The following is a 22,807-nucleotide window of genomic DNA, read 5'->3' on the forward strand; positions in this document are numbered from 1 at the left end:
GCTGTTTTTCAGTCTCCCTGTCCCAGCTTTGATGCACCTGTACTGACCTCGCCTTCTGGATGGAAGCAGGGTGAGGTGGTGGCTCAGGTGGTTATTGTCCTTGATTATCTCTTTTTCCTTCCTGTGACATCGGGTGTTGTAGATGTCCTGGGGGGCAGGTAGTTTGCCCCCTGTGATGCGTTGTGCAGACCGAATCACCCTCTGGAGAGCCCTGCGGTTGTGGGCGGTGCAGTTACCGTATCAGGCGGTGATACAGCCGAAAGGATTCTCTCAATTGTGCATCTGTAAAAGTTAGTGAGGGTTTTCTGTGACAAGCCACATTTGTTCAGCCTCCTGAGGTTGAAGAGGCGCTGTTGCGCCTTCTTCAACATACGGTCTGTGTGCGTGGACCATTTCAGTTTGTTGGTGATATGTACACCGAGGAATTTAAAACTTTCCATTATTATTATTATCTATGATTTTGTTGACTTAACCCATTGTATAATTTTATATTCTTATTATAAACTATTACAACATATAGAAATGCTGTTGTTTGTCTTTTTTATTCTTCAGGAATGTTTAGCATGGCTATAAATGATAGAGAAGTTGACTAAAACACAAAAAGACCTGGCAACTAGGCATGACAAAGAAACATGCAGTTTTCATGTTTCTTATGACATTTTGAATGACATGTAAATGTTTTCTTGTTGCTAGGTTGGATTATGCTCTCATTGTGCCTACCTATACTTTTATTCCTGTAACTACGCATGTGAAGTTGGAAGAAAATAATATTTAAATGTATCTCAAACCATTTTTAAATGTTGACCCTGATGTCAGACATTGGCCCCTTAATTTATAGGAAGACCCATAAGACCCTCAGGTTATGGGACTTGTCGGGGAAATGGCAGTCCCTGATGGATTCTATTAACAAGATCAGCACTCTCTGAAAGGGTTTCATCTCACTCTCTTTCTCTCTCACACATAAACACACTGTTTACTAGAGACAAACACACGTGGAAAGATGTTGTCTACTGCAGACAAATGGAGGTGTAAATGAAGGGTTGCTCTGATTCTCAGTGGAAGAGGAATGGAGTCAGGGATGGGAAAGAGATCTTTCTCAGTGTCTGGCATATCCTCTCTATATCAGCCTGTTACACATCTTAACAATATTCACATATGATACATTTATATTAACATTCCAGTGAAGAATGGCATACACCAATCATTGATCCCTTTATGACATGAAATAGGCTACTTTGATCAATATCGTAGGGAAGTTTAGGGCTGAACTTGGAATGCAGGGCAATGCCGTGGTGTCGGAATGGAGGAAGATAAGGGGGTGAGTAATGGTACTGAGATAAAGAACCACAATGCCATGATATCTTTTTTTCACCATACTTGCACCATGTACACTTACTTTCTGCAAGCTGACACAAATCTAACCTTTGAGCAGTCATGTGGATAATACAGATGTTATAGTGGTTGTTCTGAGAGGGAAGCAAAAAATTTACTGTTTTTGTGAAATGTTGGTTACTTTTTGATCTCCTCAAATACATGATTCTCTTCCATGGGAAGGTTTCACTACTACCTCCGTCTACCATAGGGATTATTATTGTTGCGGGCGTCCATAACAATCTAACAGTATTACAAAGAAGGGTTGTCCGCTAGGGGTTTCAAATACAGTAGCCAAATCAGGATGAATTATCGACTAAATGTAAATTGTTTCATGAATTGAATAAATAATATCACAGGCAGTATTGTTAAACATATTTAGAGTATGTGTGAAATAGACTATCTGTTACACATTGACTGACATCCCATCACGCCCTCCCGCCTCGGTGAAGTAGCTTCGGCGTCTTCCATAGAATCAATCTAATTCATCATGGGGTTCGGAATCGGATACGGCAGCTGGAGTTTGTTACTCCCGTCGGTCTTTCCCAAACCGTGAATTTCCCGGTTTAGATACATGCTCTCTTGGACTAGGACAGTGCAGAATAAAATGTCGTGTAAAGGTTTTCTCTCCGTGGAGCAGAATAGAGGGTGAAACTATATTACCCGCCAAATAGGCTATTTCCCAAATCGCTCATTCGCTATCCAAGTCGGAGAGAGAAATTGTTTGGAGAGGAGAGGTGGAAGAGGCCCGACTTTGAGGTAAGATTTATGTTTTCAAGGGCGATTGTTTTTCTAACTTCAAAACATATAATACACAAAATGGTAGGTGATTCAATGGCATTGTTGAATCATTTGTATTGGTTTACACACTAATAACTAGTAATCACACAGCTACAGCTAACTTTAAAATCCCTCCCTCGTCTTGACACTGTTGTTTCTCAACAAACTAACCTAGTTAGCCAGACAAGTAGCCAACAAGCTAACCTCGGATATCATACATAATCCTATGGGACGCATTTAACTTTTTTCTTATGACCGACACTTAGCTAGTTGTGCCTTTAACTAACGTGTCTCTCTTTTTTTCGTACTGTGTGACATTGTAGCAAAGTTACGCAATAAATTGATGATTTTCTAAAAGTAATTTGTTGTGGATGTTCTTTTCATAACGTAACCATTCTGCTCCCAAATCTTGCGTTCTACGAAGTGGTCGTATTGTGTCGCACAAGGTCGTTATATTTCTTCCAAATGTACCTATGTAGTTTGTTACAGTCAGGGATTATGGTCATCAAGCACTTTCTTATAACATTCATTGGCACACAGACGCTTTCCTCCCGGTTAGTTCTGGACACAGAAATGCACACAAGTTTTGAGTTTTGCGCGGTTGTATTGTATGTAATCGCACCGCTAGAACGTGTCAACATCTCTCACCAGGGTTTCAAATGGTCTTTAATCTAATAATGCACGTCTGTGAATTAAATGACATAATCCCAAATTAATATTTTGTTGCATTCTCCAGTCAACAAACGGTAAATGTTCTGTTGGGAAAAATATTTTATCAGGTAGGATTGACTGGTATAAATGGGGACAATGCGATCGAACGTATCTGTGCCACTTTAGAAGACGAGGTGAAGGCATTCTCTGTTCCTTTTACCTTTGGATGTGACTGCCATGATGACAGAGAACTACGGAATATAACAGTCTTGACCTTTGCTACATTCCGTACATTATAGTAGCAATACCTAGCATAATAGCATCCCGTTATATGCAGGAATCAGACTGTTGCCATGTAATCTTTTTATATGTGGAATAACAAAGGATTTACCCCATACTACAGCTGCTGCAGGCGCTATGGCCATAGCTGCGGCATGGGAGTGACGTGACATTCAGGATGGAAATGGCTTCCTAAACACAACCCCCAACCAACACTACCATCATGCTTGTCCCACTGAAGTAGAAACAAAGCTTAGAGGTGGAGGCAGAAAGCATGGATGAATCAGTGCTGTTGGACTTGCTGGAATGCCCAGTGTGTTTGGAGCGGCTGGATGCCACAGCCAAGGTCCTCCCTTGCCAGCACACCTTCTGCAGGCGCTGCCTTCAGGGCATCCTGAGCTCCCGGGCAGAGCTGCGATGCCCAGAGTGCCGTACGCTGGTGGAGTGTGCTGTGGATGAGCTGCCCAGTAATATCCTCCTGGTTCGGCTGTTGGACGGCATCAAACAGAGACCCCGCAGGGCGGGCCCTGTAGCTGGAGTCTGCACCAACGGCACAGCTGGAGTCAGGATGCAGGGCAACGGGCCCAGAGACTCAGGCACTCCGGGAGCACAGCCCCAGAGAGGCCAGGCAAAGAGCACCCCAGTGAGGGTAAGTAGTCTACTTTCAGGGGGTTGTTAAATATGGATGAGTGAGCATGTATGTGGTTTCTCATAGTTTGAGCCAGGGCTGAAACAAATCAGAGCAAATCTGCAGGGATTAAATAGCAGCATGTTGGCTCTAATCTTTGGCCCAGATGAACAGTTAACATAGTGATCCTACAGCTGGCCAGCTGACTAACAGCCCAGTGCTGAATACAACAGGGACTACTGAGCAGATGACAGTTGAGCCAACAAATGTTTCCGTTCTCCTGGCTGCTAAGTACAATGGTGTCATGAGGTTCATATTGAACTGTTGTTGAACCATTCGTTTGATTGGAACATATGTGTGTCAGGTCCATGTTGTAGTGAGGGTTTTGGAATGAAGGTGATGCAGGTGTTTGTCAGGACTGACAGTTACTGTGCAGCACAGAGAGATAGTCATCAAGGATGATGCAGAGCCAGAGGTAAGTGCTAGAATCCTATTAGGTCTCCGACAACCAGCTTGGTGCTCTGAAGGCCAAGTTATGCAGCTGAGAGAAACAGTCTCCACTGACGAGAGTAAGCAGAATTATGTTCTTCCCTCTTCTCCTTAGGGGCCACAGGGAGAAGACTGGTTGACGTGTTTGGTTGTGTTAGGTGGATATTTGGGATCATATGTAACATGAAACCAGTCCATGATGTTCTTTTCAGATGGTGCCTTCAGAAGGTATTCACACCCCTTGACCTTTTCCACATTTTGTTGTGTTACATCCTGAATTTGAAATAGATACATTTAGATTGTCACTTGCCTACACACTACCCCATAATGTCAAAGTGGAATGGTTTTTTAAACAATTTTTACAAATGAAAAGCTGAGATGTCTTGAGTCAAGTATTCAACCCCTTTTGTTATGGCAAGCATAAATAAGTTCAGGAATTAACATTTGCTTAACAAGTCACATAAGTTGCATGGACTCACTCTGTGTGAATGTTTTATATATTTTATGAGTACCTCATCTCTGTACCCCACACATACAATCCTCTGTAAGGTCCTTCAGTCGAGCAGTGCATTTCAAACACCGATTCAACCACATAGACCAGGGAGGTTTTCCAATGCCTTGCATAGAGAAGGGCACCTATTGGTAGATGGGGAAAGAAAAAGTCAAACATTGAATATCCCTTTGAGAATATCCCTTTAATTACACTTTGGATGGTGTGTCAAACCCAGTCACTACAAAGATGCAGGCATCCTTCCTATCTCAGTTGCCAGAGAGGAAGGAAACTGACCAGGGATTTCACCTCGAGGCCAATAGTGTCTTTTTAAAACAGTCACATAGTTTAATGGCTGTGATAGAACTGAGGATGGGTCAACACCATTATAGTTACTCTAGAATACTGACCTAATTGACAAAGGAATAAGAAGCCTCTACAGTTACTTTTTGTTCTGATTACAGTGTTATGTTTGGAGTAATTCCAACACACTACATTACTGAGTACCACTCCTCATATTTTCAAGCATAGTGGTGGCTGCATCATGTTATGGGTATGCTTTTAATTATTAAGGACTGGGGGAATGTATTTTCAGGATACAAAATAACCATAATGGAGCTAAGCGCAAGCAAAATCCTAGAGGAAAACCTGGTTCAGTCTGCATTCCCCCAGACACTGGGAGAAGAATTCACATTTCAGCATAAAAATAACCTAAAAAAACAAGGCCAAATCTACACTGGAGTTGCTTACCAAGAAGACAGTGAATGTTCATGACTGGCCGAGTTATTGTTTTGACTTAAATCTATACTGACCCAAAATATAAACGCAATATGCAACAATTTCAAAGATTTTTACTTAGTTACAGTTCATATAAGGAAATTGGTCAATTGAAATGCATTTAATTAGGCCCTAATCTATAGATTATTGGTCACAGATACCTTTTAAAAATAAAATATGAAGTAGGGGCATGGGTCAGAAAACCAGACAGTCTCTGGTGTGACCACCATTTGCCTCATGCAGCGTGACACGTCTCCTTTGCGTAGTTGGCTGTTGATTGTGGAATGTTGTCCCACTCTTTAATGGCTATACAAAGTTGCTGGATATTGGCGGGAACTGGAACTTGCTGTTGTACTTGTCGATCCAGAGCATCCCAAACATGCTCAACGGGTGACATGTCTGGCGAGCATGCAGGCCATGGAATAATTGGGACATTTTCATCTTCCAGGAATTGTGTACAGATCCTAGTGACATGGGGCTGTGCATTATCATGCTGAAACATGAGGTGATGGTGGTGGATGAATGGCATGACAATGGGCCTCAGGATCTCTTCACAGTATCACTGTGCATTCAAATAGCCACTGATAAAAAGCAATTGTGTTTGTTGTCCTTAGCTTATGCCTGCCCATACCATAACTCCACTGCACCATGGGGCACTCTGTTCACACCGTCAGTAAGCCGCTCGCCCCCACACAACGCTATACACGTGGTCTGCGATTGTGAGGCCAGTTGGACGTACTGCCAAATTCTCTAAAACAATGTTGTAGGCGGCTTATGGTAGATAAATTAACATTACATTCTTTGGCAACTGCTCTAGTGGTCATTTTTGCAGTCAGCATGCCAATTGCACTCTCAACTTGAGACATCTGTGGCATTGTTGTTTGACACAACTGCACATTTTAGTATCATTTTATTGTCCCCAGCACAAGATGCACCTGTGTAATGATCATTTAATCCACTTCTTGATATGCCACACCTGTCAGGTGGATGGATTACCTTGGCAAAGGAGAAATGCTCATCACAGATTTGAGAGAAACTTTTTTGTAATAGGCTAATTTGCACAATCCAGGTGTTGTGTCTTTACTATCATTAACTGAAGACTGATAGTTTTTATCAAAGATTCTCTGTAATTAGTTACTACACGATCAACTGATTAATCACGTAACCAATTAACTAGGAAGTCGGGGCACCAGATTAAAGTTTATAATTTCCTAAAATAACTTTTCAGATATTTTATCTGATCAATTAGTCTTCGAATTAATGAATTATTTACTTTACCTCACGTTAGTCTCATTCCAAATGTCGTAAATGGTTGCTTATCTGCACAAACCCTGTCTTCACTAAGAGTCATCCATACATCAATTGTCTTCAATCATTTATTTATAACTAACTAAGTAATTCACAGAAATGCATAAACAAACAAACAAGGTAAATGTAATGATAGGAAAATGCGCCCTAGTGGGCTAAACCGGCATGGCGGCTTGTTTGACAAAAAGGGGAAGTGGGGGTCGATTAAGAAGTCACTACAAAGTGATAACTATAACAATTGAAATGCTAATCCTTTGCACATGAACGCTCACTCAGTCGGGAACAATTGCAATCAATATATATATTTACGCTCAGTGTCGTCTTGATCGCTGGTGAAAAGTTCATTTTATTTTGTAGAATTGTCCGTCTCTCTCCCTCTCTCCGTCGGTTGTGGTTGGAGGGGATTGTTCAGAGTGACATTCGTTATAGAATGGATTTTTCGGTGGTTGTCGTTCTTTGCGTTCAATGATGCCGAATTCCTAGCTGCAGACTAGTAATCAATATCAAAGACTTGTTCTTATTCTGTCAGTATCGATAGTCTAAAAGTTTAACCACGTGGTATGGTTAAAAGATTCAGCAATGGTCTACAACCTTTGTTCCCCTCCTAATGGAGAAAAACATGGTCTGCAACCTTTAGCCATCTCGTAATTGAGGTAAGCTCGGTCTGCTGATCGAAAACCCGAGTGGGGTTTTATTTGGAAGGGCCGAAGAGGGCTGTCCCAGGATGTCTGACCCTAACTGGGCTCAGGGGCGGTCCTCTTTAGTTCAAATCAAAAGGGAATTGTATTTTTCTTCATTAAACAGTCCACAATCATTACACCATTTATACAAACAGTATCATACTCAATCATTCATCTTATACAACAATTAGATGTAAACCTCATATCTGAGGCTATTATATAAACAGTGTTATGGTCATGTGGCCACACCGTCTCCCATGAGCTTCCCCAACTTGTGACAAACGAACCAGTTCGTAGCTGGATTCTTCACCGATCTTTTACACTTTCTCCGGAACATGAAATTTGTTTGTACCTCAAGTTCTGTGAGGTGGAAGGATTTCCTTTGTCCTCTATGAAAGTTTACTCTCTCTCTACTATGTGTCCATGAGGAGATAATCAGGAATTTACGACGTCTCTCTGACCACAGCAACCTAGTTGAAGGAGGAGAGGGGGATGGTTTGCTATACCCAAAGAGGCCAGCATCATGACACAGGTGTGGAAAGCTCTTAGGGACCCAGAAACTCACAGCTGTAATCGCCGCCGAAGGTGCTTCTACAAAGTATTGACTCGGGTGTGAATACAAATATAAATGAGATACATTTGCAAAAGTTTTCACTTTGTCATTATGGGGTGTTGTGTGTAGATGGGTGAGAAAGAAATCTAGTTTAATTTTGAATTCAGGCTGTAACACAACAAAATGTGGAATAAGTCAAGGGGTATGAATACTTTCTGAAGGCACTGTAGTTGTCATGGCATGTCATCTGCTCTTTCTCCCCCACCAACAAAAACTAGTATTCTTTTTAAATGGAATAATCTGGTAAAATGTTAAGGACCATGTTACTGGCATGGCATTCTGTCACTCATGTCATATGAAATGGCCTACCAGTGATGCAACATAAGATTACTGCATGTACTGTAACAGACACTCTGTAATGTTTAGCCTAGGTATTGTATGAGCTGGCTTCACTCAGTATTTAGGTATTGACAAGTTGTGTTTGTATTGTACCTCATTCAATAATACTCCTGGAAGAAGCTGGGTCAATGGACAGGTTGTATGTGGTCAGTGGAATGTTGTTACTGTGTCTGTTTTTAACCGTTCAGGTATAGAGATCCATTCTCCTCTGGGTGAAACTACCTAATGCTGGTTGAGCTGCCTCATTTACTGTAGTATCACTTCAAAAGTCAGCCCATTTCAAGCTGGGCCTGTTGGAACTTCCCTCTATTCTGAAAAGCCTGTTTATTGGAGATAAGAGCTAGTCATACTTGTGACTGCTCCATTATATGGTCCTTTTGAGGTTTATATGATCCCCTCAGTAAGGGGATGGAACTCGCAATGCCCCGAGCTATCATGTTTAGCCTAAACAACCGCGTAACAGATGAACGCACGCACGTACGCACGCACACCCACACATTACACAATACTGGGAAATTATCCAGACTCCTTCGCCTTTTCCACATTTTGTAAGGTTATAGCCTTATTCTAGAATGGATTTCAATTTGTAATAGCAAAGCAAAAACAGGTTATTTCAAATGTTTGCTAATAATTTATTACATAAGTATTCAGACCCTTTACTCAGTATTTTGTTGAAGCGATTACAGCCTCAAGTCTTCTTGGGTATGACACTACAAGCTTGACAAACCTGTATTTGGGGAGTTTCTCCCATTCTTCTCTGCAGATCTTCTCAAGCTCTGTCAGGTTGGATGGGGAGTGTTGCTGCACAGCTATTTTCAGGTCTCTCCAGGGCTGTTTGAGTTGGGGCTTTGGTTGGACCACTTAAGGACATTGAGACTTGTCCTGAAGCCACACCTGCATTGTCTTGGCTGTGTGCTTAGGGTTGTTGTCCTGTTGGAAGGTGAACGTTCGCCCCAGTCTGAGGTCCTGAGAGCTCTGGAGCAGGTTCTCATCAAGGATCTCTCTGTACTTTTCTCTGTTCATCTTTGCCTCAATCCTGACTAGTCTCCCAGTCCCTACCGCTGCAAGACATCCCCCACAGCATAATTCTGCCACCACCATGCTTCACAATAGGGATGGTGCCGGGCTTCCTCCAGACATGACCCTTGGCATTCAGGCCAAAGAGTTCAATCTTGGTTTCATCAGACCAGAGAATCTTGTTTCTCATGGTCTGAGAGTCTTTAGGTGCCTTTTGGCAATCTCCAATTGGGCTGTCATGTACCTTTTTCTGAGTGGCTTCCGTCTGGCCCCTCTACCATAAAGGCCTGATTGGTGGAGTGCTGTAGAGATGGTTGTCCTTCTGCAAGATTCTCCCATCTCCACAGAGGAACTCTGGAGCTCTGTCAACGTGACCATCGGGTTCTTGGTCACCTCCCTGACCAAGGCCCTTCTCCCCCTACTGCTTTCTTTGGCTGGGCGGCCAGCTCTATGAAGAGTCTTGGGGGTTCCAATCTTCCTACATTTTAAGAATGATGGAGGCCACTGTGTTCTTGGACCTTCAATGCTGCAGACATTTGTTGGTACCCTTCCCCAGATCTGTGCCTCGACACATTCCTGTCTCGGAGCTCTACGGACAATTCCTTTGACCTCATGGCTTGGTTTTTGCTCTGAAATGCACTGTCAACTGTGGGACCTTTATATTGACAGGTGTGTGCCTTTCCAAATCATGTCCAATCAGTTGAATTTGTATGAAGTTGTATAAACATCTCAAGGATGATCAATGGAAACAGGATGCACCTGAGCTCAATTTCAAGTCTAATATTTATGAAAATAAGGTATTTCTGTTTTGCTTTGTCATTATGGGGTATTGTGTGTAGATTGCTGAGGATTTTTATTTAATAAATTTTAGAATAAGGCTGTAATGAAAAAAAGTGTGAAAAGTCTAGGTCTGAATACTTTCCCGAAGGCAATGTGCGCATTACCAAGTGTCTTCAAAGCACTTTCAAGCATAATTTCCCTGCATTTCTCTGCTGTAGCATGTTGTCTTTGTGAAGTCTGTTCTGCTCCCTCCCAAGGCATCTTACTGTAGAGAGAGAGCTGAATGGGAGGGTGGAGGGTAATGCAGGTGGAATATGTCAAAACATGAAAGGCAGAGATCAAAGCCTGGCTGGGTGCTAGAACGGTTTTACCCCTCCCTCCCTGCCCAGTGAGTCAAGGAGTGCTGGTCGACTCCTCAGGGACCCTTCGCCTCGCTGCCCCCACTTGGTTCTCCTCATATTGAACTCAGTCCTCCACCACACGGGCTCCCTCTCTCCTATTGGACTCAGTCCTCCACGACACCACAGTGACTCCCTCGCTCCCTCTCTTCTATTGGACTCAGTCCTCCACGACACCACAGTGACTCCCTCGTTCCCTCTCTTCTATTGGACTCAGTCCTCCATGACACCACAGTGACTCCCTCGCTCCCTCTCTCCTATTGGACTCAGTCCTCCACGACACCAGTGACTCCCTCGTTCCCTCTCTTCTATTGGACTCAGTCCTCCACGACACCACAGTGACTCCCTCGTTCCCCCGCTCCTATTGGACTCGGTCCTCCGCGACGCCACACTGGCTCCCCCGCTCCTATTGGACTCGGTCCTCCGCGACGCCACACTGGCTCCCCCGCTCCTATTGGACTCGGTCCTCCGCGACGCCACACTGGCTCCCCCGCTCCTATTGGACTCGGCCCTCCGCGACGCCACACTGGCTCCCCCGCTCCTATTGGACTCGGCCCTCCGCGACGCCACACTGGCTCCCCCGCTCCTATTGGACTCGGCCCTCCGCGACGCCACACTGGCTCCCCCGCTCCTATTGGACTCGGCCCTCCGCGACGCCACACTGGCTCCCCCGCTCCTATTGGACTCGGCCCTCCGCGACGCCACACTGGCTCCCCCGCTCCTATTGGACTCGGCCCTCCGCGACGCCACACTGGCTCCCCCGCTCCTATTGGACTCGGCCCTCCGCGACGCCACACTGGCTCCCCCGCTCCTATTGGACTCGGTCTCTCCTTCAGTTGTTGTTGTGAGTTTCTCATTCTTTGAACTGGCCCCTTCAGCTTGGCGCTCCTGTACAGCCCTGCCTGCCCCTCTAATTCTTATCTGGCCCAGAGAATGGACCTGAGAGGAGAGGGGGGAGCCTGACCGACAGATGCATAACAGGGATTTGTTTCTGCTCTCCTCTGATCTGACTGACATGTGTGTCAGGAGGGACTTGGGGAGAGGGGGCTGTGTTTTTTTTTTGTTGGGGGGGGGTGCCAGTGGCAGACAAAGGGTGAGGAAGGAATGCTATGGGAAAGGTGTTAATTGTAAAAGGGTCAATGGTCCCTCCCCTTCCTTGACCCTGGCCTGTCACAATGTAACAGAAGTCACCAGTGGTGTGACACCGTTGCCCTGGCATGTCTCTGAATAATGGGGAATAAAGGAGCGGAGCAGGCAGCCTCAGGGAAAGGCTGTGTGACTGTGGAGGGGACCTCATCACTGATGAGTCAGGTTAGCTCTATGGCTCTCCGATTACTGGGATGTTTTGTCCTCCTTGCTTTGTTGTTGAGTCATACTAGAACAACACAGTAGTTTTCCATCCTCCCACAGGTTTGGATGAGATGATCATTATCATGTGATGTGGGTAAAAGCCGTTGTAAGTGGAAGTCAGGTCAGGCTCAGGGGTCATGGCTGTGTGGGGTTGGAGCCAGCAGAGACGGATGAAAATAACCTGCTCATTAACACGGGGAGAGGTCCCTCCCCCTGGATGTCTTTCATTTGCATTTTAGTCTTAGAGAAATTGTTAATCTACTGAAAGCTCAGGCTTGTTTTAAAACATAATATTTTGTCAGCAATGGATTGCTATAGATGTGTGGACGATTGGCCAAGTGTCTTCAAACTGAACTGATTTAGTAGAATGAATCAGTGTACCTGGATCTGAAATTGTTCCACAGCTGGTGTCATTATCACATTGCCACTTTTGATGGGACGTTAGCTTTGTGTGAAACTTCTACAAAATGTACGCGCTTGGTTATCTGACATCCTGCTCGACGGCAAATGTTGATTTAACGACGCCGGAGGACGACCTCCTGTCGTGTGGGAACGCTAGCGTGTGTGCATTGAGGGGAGAGATGCAGCAGTATCCTGTCTAGCTGAAGCTCGGGGCTAGAATTAGGCCATTGTTTCCTCTGTAGTAATGATGCGTTAGTAGAACTCGTGGCTGCTTCCCTCTCTTTCCAGGGCTGTTAATTGCCGGGGACCTTTTATCACGATAGTTAGGTGCCGATACGATATGTATTACGATTCTCACAATTCTACTGTATTGCCATTCTCTATTGCGATTTGATGTTCCAAACACATTGCTCACCATATGCCTGCTGCAGAGAGACGAGGGAGCTGTGAGTTAACGAGTTTTGATCAGTCAGGGAAATAAGTGATTTTTATCTTTTTGTTTGTACCTGTTTTTTATTTATTTTTTAATTAGTGAGGAATAATGTTGTTTACCGCTTTGTCCTGGTATAAGTGTCTCATTCAATTCCAGTGCTCCTCCTTGCGTCTGAGTCTCGCTGCTGTTGACCCTCTTTGATGACGTCATATTGTTGTTGGCGGTGTTCTCTGCTGGCTGTCTGGCTCACTTCGGCCTGTGTGATGGAACCACCTCATTACACCCTCACTCTGCCCACACACTGGCAAACACATACTTACACCTCCTCTGGGAACAGATGAACATGCCCTATACTTTTCCCTCTGTCTTTCTCTCTCCTTCCTTCTCACTTCTCTCACATTGCCTATCTCTCTTCTCCTCTGTATTTCCCATGGCAGTCCAGAGGGAGCAGGTAGTATTATTGTCTGAGGTTTTGATTATCCACCTAATGTCCTTTGTGAAACCATCACCTCTTCTTTCACATCTCTGGGGTGCCCATCCTTTCTGCTAAGTGGCGTCTTCTGGCTATGCTATGGGAATGACTGTCCCTCTCAGGGGTTTGCATCATTCAAAGAATGTTTTCAGCTCAGAAATGTAAGGTGTATGTAGGTCTGTCTCCCCAGACAGAACGGTGTGTCTGTGTTAATGTATGTCTGATCTGTTTATCTGCCTCCCCAGACAGACCTGAGAAGCTGTGTGTGTGTTCAGACAGAGCTTAGTGTGTGTGTATGTTGACCACCTGTGGCATTCCATCTCTGTTTTCTTAAACACTGGGCCTGTCTGGTCTCGTCCAAACAGCAAGCTCACACACTCAGCTTCTTGTTGTTCGTGTGTGTGTGGTTTTCTGTGTCTGTCTAGTGAAGTTTGGTAGCTGTACATTAATTAGGCTTTAGCAGTGTGTGCTGAGAATCAGGCAGGCGGGAGGGGGGAAGGGAGGAGGAGGGGGGAAGGGAGTGGGGTGGGGAGGCAAGGCAGACGGGCAGAATGGGAGGGAGGCAGGGGGGCGGGGAGGCAGACGGGCAGAATGGGAGGCAGGAGGGGGGGCGGGGAGGCACACAAGCATATGGAGGCCCCCAGGGCAGAGTCACCTGCAGCAGCTGTTGCCCCCAGGGCAGAGTCACCTGCAGCAGCTGTTGCCCCCAGGGCAGAGTCACCTGCAGCATCTGCCTCCTGTCCTGACAGACTGACATTCTCATATTTATGGGGGGGATGAGTCGGCCATCTTTACTTTCATTATGTATTCCAATGTAATGTAAGGCTTAAAGGGACATTTTTCTTCTAATCATTGGCGTTACTTAAACAACTGTAATTTTAGACTGTAATCCGTTCCAATTCAGTGTGTATGTGTTTGTTCTGTTGTCTGTGAAGGTGTGGTAGGAATGTTGGTCCCTGTGTAAGCACTAGACTCTGGGTGGCCTAAACTCAGCATTTGCCAACCCCAGCCCCCCCCCCCTCCACATGCGCCCCATACCCCCAACAGCTCTGTCAGCATGAGGTTGGTTGGTTGGGGGGGGGGGGGGGTTGTTGTCTGACCTCTTTTAATGCAGTGCTGACACACACCTGTGATGACCAACCAAACTCTCTTTTCCATCTACTGGGTCTCCAGAGTGACTGTGTGTGTGGTCCGGCCACAGAGACTTCCTGATTTTTATATACTAACAAACCCATGGCACAAGTGTCTCAAACACACAACAGCAGGCACCTGGCTATGCAGCCTTTGGTTGATCATAGGGTTGCAAAGTTCCGGGAACTTTAAAGAAATTCTCTGGTTGTCCAGAAATCCTGGTTGGAGGATTCCCGTCTTCCTGGTTTATTCCCTCTTGATTCTGGGAATTGGAGTTGGGCGGTATCCAGATTTTCATACCATTTCTGTACCATACCAGGGTATACGGTATTACCGGAAGTGCCCACGAGGGGCGCTATATATATATATATATCTCTCTCTCTCGTCTGGGTACCAGTCTTAGCTAACATTCCGCTCCTTGCCACCCAATCTCATTGCCAAAGAGTCTGGCCTTTCGGCAGTCTCAACGTGCAGCTAACTCGGCACGTTGCTCTATTGTGAGGCTTAAAATCAAAGCAGAGGTTTTGTGATTGGGATTTGCAGCATGTGAGCTAGCAGCTTTGGGCAGACTGGTTTGCTGTGATTGGAGGATGGCTGTGAGGGTTAAATCGAATCAGGATCAACTCCTCTGTTCTCCTCTCTCATTAATGATATAATTAATTTTTGAAGATGGCAGAAAGGCCTGTCTTTGGCAATATCAAATCAAAGTGTGTCACGTGTGCCGAATACTTACAGTGCAATGCCTACTTACAGGCTCTAACCAATGGTGTGGGAAAAAAAGTGTGTGTAGGTAAGTAAAGAAATAAAACAACAGTAATAAGACATTTGAAAATAACAGTAGCAAGGCTATATATATATATATACCTGTTAGTCAGGCTTATTGCGGTAGTATGTACATGTAGGTATCGTTAACGTGACTATGCATATATGATGAACAGAGAGTAGCAGAAGCGTAAAAAGGGGGGGTGGTGGGACACAATGCAGACAGCCCGGTAAGCCAATGTGCAGGTGCACTTGTTGGTCGGGCCAATTTAGATAGTATGTACTAGAGGTAGACTGATTAAGCGGATCGGCCGATTCTTTAGGACCGATTTCGAGTTTTCATAATTGGAAATCAGTATTTTTGGGTGCCGATGTGCCAATTTAAAAAAAAATATATATAAATTTTTAGATTAAATAAATATATATTTAATTATTTTATACCTTTTTTATTTAACTAGGCAAGTCATTTAATACATTTTTAATTTCAATGACAACCCACCGTTCCTAGGCTAACTACCTCGTTCAGGGGCAGAACGACAGATTTTCACCTTGTCAGCTCGGGGGATCCAATCTTGTAACCTTACAGTTAACTAGTCCAACGCAATAACGACCTGCCTCTCTCTCCGTTACACTCCACAAGGAGACTGCCTGTTAAGCGAATGCAGTAATCCAAGGTAAGTTGCTAGCTAGCATTAAACTTATCTTATAAAAAACAATCAATCATAATCACTAGTTAACTACACATGGTTGATGATGTTACTAGATATTATCTAGCGTGTCCTGCGTTGCATATAATCTGACTGAGCATACAAGTATCTGACTGAGCTGTGGTAGGCAGAAGCAGGCACGTAAACATTCATTCAAACAGCACTTTTGTGCATTTTTCCAGCAGCTCTTTGTTGTGCTTCAAGCATTGCGCTGTTTAAGACTTCAAGCCTATCAACTCCCGAGATGAGGCTGGTGTAACCGAAGTGAAATGGCTGGCTAGTTGGCGCGCGCTAATAGCGTTTCAAACATCACTCGCTCTGAGCCTTCTAGTAGTTGTTCCCCTTGCTCTGCATGGGTAACACTACTTCGATAGTGGCTGTTGTGTTGCTGGTTAAAGCCCAGGGAGGAGCGAGGAGAGGGACGGAAGCTATACTGTTACACTGGCAATACTATAGTGCCTATAAGAACATCCAATAGGCAAAGGTTAATGAAATACAAATGATATAGAGGAAAATAGTCCTATAATTACGACCTAAAACTTCTTACCTGGGAATATTGAAGACTCATGTTAAAAGGAACCACCAGCTTCCATATGTTCTCATGTTCTGAGCAAGGAACTTAAACGTTAGCTTTCTTACATGGTACATACTGCACTTTTACTTTCTTCTCCAACACTTTGTTTTTGCATTATATAAACCAAATTGAACATGTTTCATTATTTACTTGAGGCTAAATTAGATTTTATTGATGTATTATATTAAGTTAAAATAAGTGTTAATTCAGTATTGTTGTAATTGTCATTATTACAAATAAATAAATAAAAATCTGCCGATTTTAATCGGTATCGTCTTTTTTGGTCCTCCAATAATTGGTATCGCCGTTAAAATCATAATCAGTCGACCTCTAGTATGTACATGAATGTATAGTTAAAGTGACTCTATGCATATAAGATAAACCGAGAGTAGCAGCAGTATAAAAGAGAGGTTGGGGGGAGCACACAATGCATATAGTCCGGGTAACCATCTGGTTACCTGTTCAGGAGTCTTATGTCTTGGGGGTAAAAACTGTTCAGAAGCCTTTATGTCCTAGACTTGGCACTCCGGTACCACTTGCCATGTGGTAGTAGAGAAAACAGTCTATGACAGGGGTGGCTGGAGTCTTTGACAATTTTTAGGGCCTTCCTCTAACACCGCCTGGTGTAGAGGTCCTGGATGGCAGGCCGCTTTGCCTCAGTGATGTACTGGGCCGTATGCACTACCCTCTGAAGTGCCTTGCAGTCGGAGGCCGAGCAATTGCCGTACCAGGCAGTGATGCAAACCGGTCAGGATACAAGGAGTGGAATGTTAGCGAGTGAGACTTGTACTCCGACTAGAATGTCTCTGCTGTAACCAAGAAGCTTGATATTGACATCTAGCCACTTAATTAGCAAGTTAGCAAACTAAATGCAAAGCTGGAGTCCTGAGCTGGATATCATTTATTTGGCACATCTTAGATTTCTTATAGTTAAAAGCAGTGGCATAGCTGCCCCCAACACACCCCCCCTCCGAGTATACGTTATAAATGGTATATGATATAAATCGTCCAAGCCTACTGTGAAATCTTAAACCAGGATTTGGGAAAACCATGGACGTTATTGGAAGTTCCTGGGATTTTGCAACCCTAGGGGATCATAACCCCATATTCACCCTGAACTTTGGTTGTTTCAGTCAGTTAAATTAATGTTTGACTGTGTGTCAGATGTTTGAAATCAATCACATAGTGGTGCTCCATCTCAATTCCTCTAGTCCCTCTGGCCCTGTAACTCCACAGCTTTAGCAGAGCAGCTTGACCTCTGACCTTGTGGTGTTATTGGTCTGTGATTGGTTGACCATTGGCTGGCCGTCATGTTAAGTGTCCAGTTCCCATCCCCAGGGCTGAGTCATGATTTGGTGGGAGTTTCTTTTTCATTTGATTGACCTCTGACCCATTACTCCCACTGTGGATGGTGTGTGTGCCTCACCTCTGATGTTTTGCATAGATGTGTGGTCCATCTTCTGAAAAGAGAGATAGGAAGGAGGTAGAGCTGGGTGATATGGCCTACAAATCATAACAAATTTTCTTTCAAACCTATGGGCGTTTCTAGATATCTAGACCAGTCAGCAGTAGTCGGATGAATTCAAGGCTTGTGAAGATATACCTAGGCTAAATAGAAGCCTTCCACAACCATAACACCCAATAATGATGTTTTTAGTCAAAATAGTCCAACCTGCTTTTCTTTTGCAATCACTGATCTCTCAAGTCTGTCCTATTTAAAATTCCTTTTTTAATTTTTTTTTAATTTTTATCAGAACCATGCATAATGCACATTCACTAATAATGACGAACTTCTTGTAGCAAGTATTGTAGAAACGTAACACCGGTCTCATTAACAATCTCTTAAACACAAGTCCACGAGCTAGTGAGGAAGTAGGCAGGTAATCTTTATTTTTGAAGTTTAGCCAACTTGGATCTACTTGCTAGCTAACAAGGTAGAACAGTTGAATTGTTATGAACACACCCTTCTGTCCGTCTCCAACTGTTTGAACAGCGTGCTAGCCTGTCCACTTTGTTCAGATGATGAAATCAAGTGGCCTACCTTATTTCTCTGAATGGGAACGAGTTTCCTATTCCTTATGTAATTGTTTTATGCTTACTGCACATTTTATAAAACAGACTAGGCAGCTAGTATAACAGTCTTTGGTTAAAATGCTACTTGCAATGCCGCGCCGGTCGAACTGAGCATTCATTTCCCAGAATCTGTTAATTGATACACATGTTTTAGTAGTGTCCGCTCTGCTCGCAATTTTGAATAGTTGAGACATGAAAAGGGTATCGTTAGAAAGGTTATGTTGTCCTCTATTACCGTAAAATAATGTCTCCATGTGTCCCATTCTGTTGGACCAAACCTCAAATGCAAGTAGCGTGTTGAAACCGCTTGTCAGATTCATATGTGATCTCTCACCTTTGTTGACGTGAGTGGCAGAGGGAGGGGCTCGGTGTGTGTGTAAACCATAGAGGAAGAGGTGACGCGAGAGGTTTCAATTGCGCTAAAAACAGTCCAAAATAACCCTGATGTGTTTCTATGGGCTTATTTTGGACCTAAACTTGTCGCCCGCCTTTGGGACAACGACTCCCATTGTTAGGGTGGAGATGTGCATCTTGTCATTACACATCTCTGGTGTAGATGGGAAGGTGCGCACTGCACAGAAGAGTGAAAGAGACGAGACCAAAAAGACACTCGCTCGTGTAAAAAAAAAAAAAAAACGGGATTCTTGCGACACAGGCATTTGGAATATCGAGCAAAAACATGCATTCAAATGAATTGGATTATATCGCTCAGCCCTAGAAGTAAGGCAGCACATGCAGGCTTCCTCTACCCCCTCCACTCACTTTTCTCTGACTCTCCTTTCAGATCCCTTTCCTTGCAAGGGAAATCAGAGCCCTGTGTTTGTTTATCTGCAGTGTGCCGATAAAGTTTCCAGTTTGTGCTATGGGGCCCAGGGGCACAGTTAATCTGCATTTGTCTCCTGGGTGACATCCCTCTCCCCATCAGAGGGGCACGGGGGAGCCAGCCAGGCACTGAGACCAGGGGATATGGTAGGGCTTGATGTGCTTATGGATGATTATGTATATGGACTATAACAAGGACTATAGGAATGGGATTACAGTACAGCCACCTCTCTCCCCTTTCTCTGTCTGTCAGTGGGTGGGTGGCCATAGAAACACTTCTCTTCTGAGGGTCAGGAATCAAAGCCCTTGGTGGGAAGCACAGAGCTTAAGAGCCTGGGGAACTGTGTGGGTATGGGAGATTGTTAGAAGTGGGTATAATGGTCAGTGTATATTGTCTGTTACTGAAGCGGTGATTGAGTGATAGAGAGGGCCCTATGAAGCTGCTGCTGGTGGGAGCTCTGGGTTTCAGGTTGATGTTGGCGAAGGGGAATGTGTAATTTAGAAGGCTACTCTCTTAACCTCTGACCTGTCTCCTTTCGGCGCCTTGTCACACACACACCCACTGCAGTATGTTTTAACTTTACCAGACCGTTTCTCTGCTGGTCCCACTGGAGAGCTGACCCTTGGCCTGTCTGATACTTGTTACTGATGCCTTGTGTCTCCTAGAATAGATCGTATTTATTCACATCCAGTGCTCTGAGTATGGAGAGAGGGGATACCATTGGATACCGCTGTGAATGGAAACCAGTGGATCTCAGCTGCTCTTCATCAGCCAATTGTTGCATCATTTGATCACCTCCCACCAGTTCTCTCAGCGTATACCACTACAGTCATATGATTCTTCGATACTGAATCTGTTTCCCACAGAGCCACGGAGATGAAACGTGTGTGTGGACATCCTCTATGAGGGAGACAGTGAAGGAGATATCAAGTGTTCTCACTCATGTGTGGGGCCTCTCCAGCTGACAGTGTGTGATTATTATTATTATTATTTTTTTTAATTATTCAAGTTGGTTTGAATAGAAAACGGGAGCGCTGTTGAGGACCGAGGGAAGGCTCTACTTGTTGGTTATTCTGTTTCACACACACATGTTCTCTTGCGCTCTCCCGCTACCCGGACTAGAAACAATCTACCTGGGCACACCTAAGTAATGTCACACATCTTCCTCCGTGGCGGGCTGACCGACCTACTTTGGGAGCCCCGGAGAAAAGGATGCCCATTTTTTTTTAGTGCTGTTTGTTTATTTGGGTGACTCCCACACTGATCCAGTGGATTTGAATGTCGTCATTGTGGCGCGCTCATGGCTGATATAAAATCACACACGTCTCTGCTCTGTAACCATGCTGTTGCGGTCAGTGCACAGTGGCGAACAGTGTTGAAGTCTGATGTCACATTCCTGGTGTATTGATATTGTGTGAGCTGGGCTCTGAGCTGCTGATAATAGCAGTGTGCATCCCTCGTTAGCTCCTACTGTATCTCACAGCCTGTCCTCTGGAGCCAGAAACACACAGCCCCTCCCTCCCATAAGCTCTTTCCTCTCTCCCAGTCCCTTCCCTTCTCACCACCAGGGCAGACCAGAACATAAGCCCCTGCCTGCCTGTTATTAGCCTGCCCTGACACCCTCAGTCTGATAAGCTGATGAAGTCCAGCTGCTATGCAGACGCTCTGGCCTCTGAGTTCTGTTTGTATGGGCTCTGTGAACAAACAAAACCATTTTGTTTTGCTTACGTAGCTGTGATTGGATGTGTTGCTTCAGGTGCAGAGACCCAGTCAAGGTCTTGGTAGACAGGACAGGGGTCAGGTCTAGTAAGGGGGTTGCATAAGCTGGTGGAGTTCACAACGGTCTGACTCTAATGGTCTCGCTCAGGTCTGCCAAAATATGGGGGGGGGAAACGAGCGTAGAGCAGCCAGTCTGTTGTCCCTGGCTCTCTAGCTTCGTGGCTCGAGAGCTCCGCCAGCATTCATCTGAGGAGAAGAAATGCTAGCCGTTCGATCTAAGCTGTGGGTGTTTTGGGAGAACACTGCACACAACACACTCCCATACTGGATTACACACACAAACGTGCGCTTTCTAACAGAATGGTAAATGATGGACATAGCTGTGATGGTCTTTGAAAGGGGGAACAGATGCAGCATTTGTATACTGGTCCTTTGCCGCAACTGCTTTGTTTGTCCACTGTAGAGGTGTCCAAATACCAGCCAATGCAAACAACCGTTTAGCTGTCCGCTGTTTCCTTTCTGTCCCCAAAGGCTGATGCACACAGGTCTGAGGCCTGAAAGGCCAAGCTCGGGCCTAAAGGCCAGTGGTCTGAAACTGGCAGGACCAACCCACAACCTAAAGTCTTAACACTGGCCATTGGTCAATGCCCATCAGGGCCCAATCACAGCCCATGTAATCAGTAAATTGACTGTGTACTTTCAACTCTGTTTGTGTGTTCCTCTTGTCTAAACGCTGCTAATTCAGGTCCTGCGGTGCTGCTGTCTGCTTAGCAGATGATCCAGTCCTCTTTTTTAAACAATTAACCCTCCCAGTGCCACTACCTCTGCCAAGGCCAAATCAGTCCAGACTGACTCAGCAGGACAGGAACAGCTGGCTCTGCCTCAGTCTAACTGATTGACTTGACTGGAACAAAAGCCTACCGACAACCATGCTGCACCCGCTTCCTTCTAGGAGCTGAGCGGTAGTGGAGAGTTCTGAAGAGGCTCTTAGTATTCAGCTCACACCGAGCGGCACTAGATACACCGATAACTATGACATTTCGTAAAGTAATCTCTTTGAATTTAGTCCCAATCCCACTTTATTTATTCTAAAGCCTCTGTCAGAGCTCATTCTCGATTAGGAGATTGAAGATTCCTATGTTCTCTCTTGCATTTTCCCCTGAATAGGCAGAAAAGTCATGGATAGAAACATGAGATTTCAACGCTGACTTCCCTCTGAACTCTGTGGTTCCAGAGTGGCCCAAAGGCTGACATCTGTGGGAGAAATGGTGAAAGAGAGGGAGGCTGAGCAGAAAACAAGCCTTTCAGAGAGGGGAGATGTGAACTTGAGAGAGGAGTTAATGTGCGGATGTTGAGCCTCTCGGGGCCACTCTTAAAGCCTGCTCCTCTACTCAACAAACATAAAATCCCAGCCTCTCCTTCAGCCTAGAGCTGCACGACTCAGCCCGTTTAACATGCCTCAGCCAGAGCAAGATGGACTGAGAGAAGAGGAGAGGAAAATAGACAGATAAGTGGAGGATTTTTTTGATTCATTGCTTTTAGTGACTGCATGGTCTTTGTGTGGCCAAACTGGCCCAGTGGAAGATCCCTGGTGAATTACTGGAAGAACTTGTAAGTGTACTGCTCTTGCTCGCATCACTGCAGGCAGGGATATGAAGTCAACAGATTTCTGTTTGCTTGTCCTTCTGGCTCCCCCAGCTGTTTCTGCTACATTATATTAGTCCTGGCCAACAAGCCTGCTGGGGCCCCGTCTCAACGTGT

General features: G+C 44.9%; 1 protein-coding gene across 1 annotated transcript in view; it reads left to right on the forward strand.

Annotated features, from left to right (window-relative positions):
- Positions 1-1,827: 1,827 nt before the first annotated feature.
- The window catches only part of LOC109898012 (E3 ubiquitin-protein ligase SH3RF1), a 55,616-nt gene continuing 34,636 nt past the window's right edge, over positions 1,828-22,807 (forward strand). The window contains exons 1-2 of the mRNA XM_020492738.2: positions 1,828-2,130; positions 3,206-3,730. Of these exons, the coding sequence (XP_020348327.1) occupies positions 3,356-3,730 (375 nt within the window). The 5' untranslated portion in view covers positions 1,828-2,130; positions 3,206-3,355. The remainder of the gene's footprint in view (positions 2,131-3,205; positions 3,731-22,807) is intronic.

The sequence above is a fragment of the Oncorhynchus kisutch genome, linkage group LG10, assembly GCF_002021735.2.
Source record: "Oncorhynchus kisutch isolate 150728-3 linkage group LG10, Okis_V2, whole genome shotgun sequence".
NCBI lineage: Eukaryota > Metazoa > Chordata > Actinopteri > Salmoniformes > Salmonidae > Oncorhynchus > Oncorhynchus kisutch.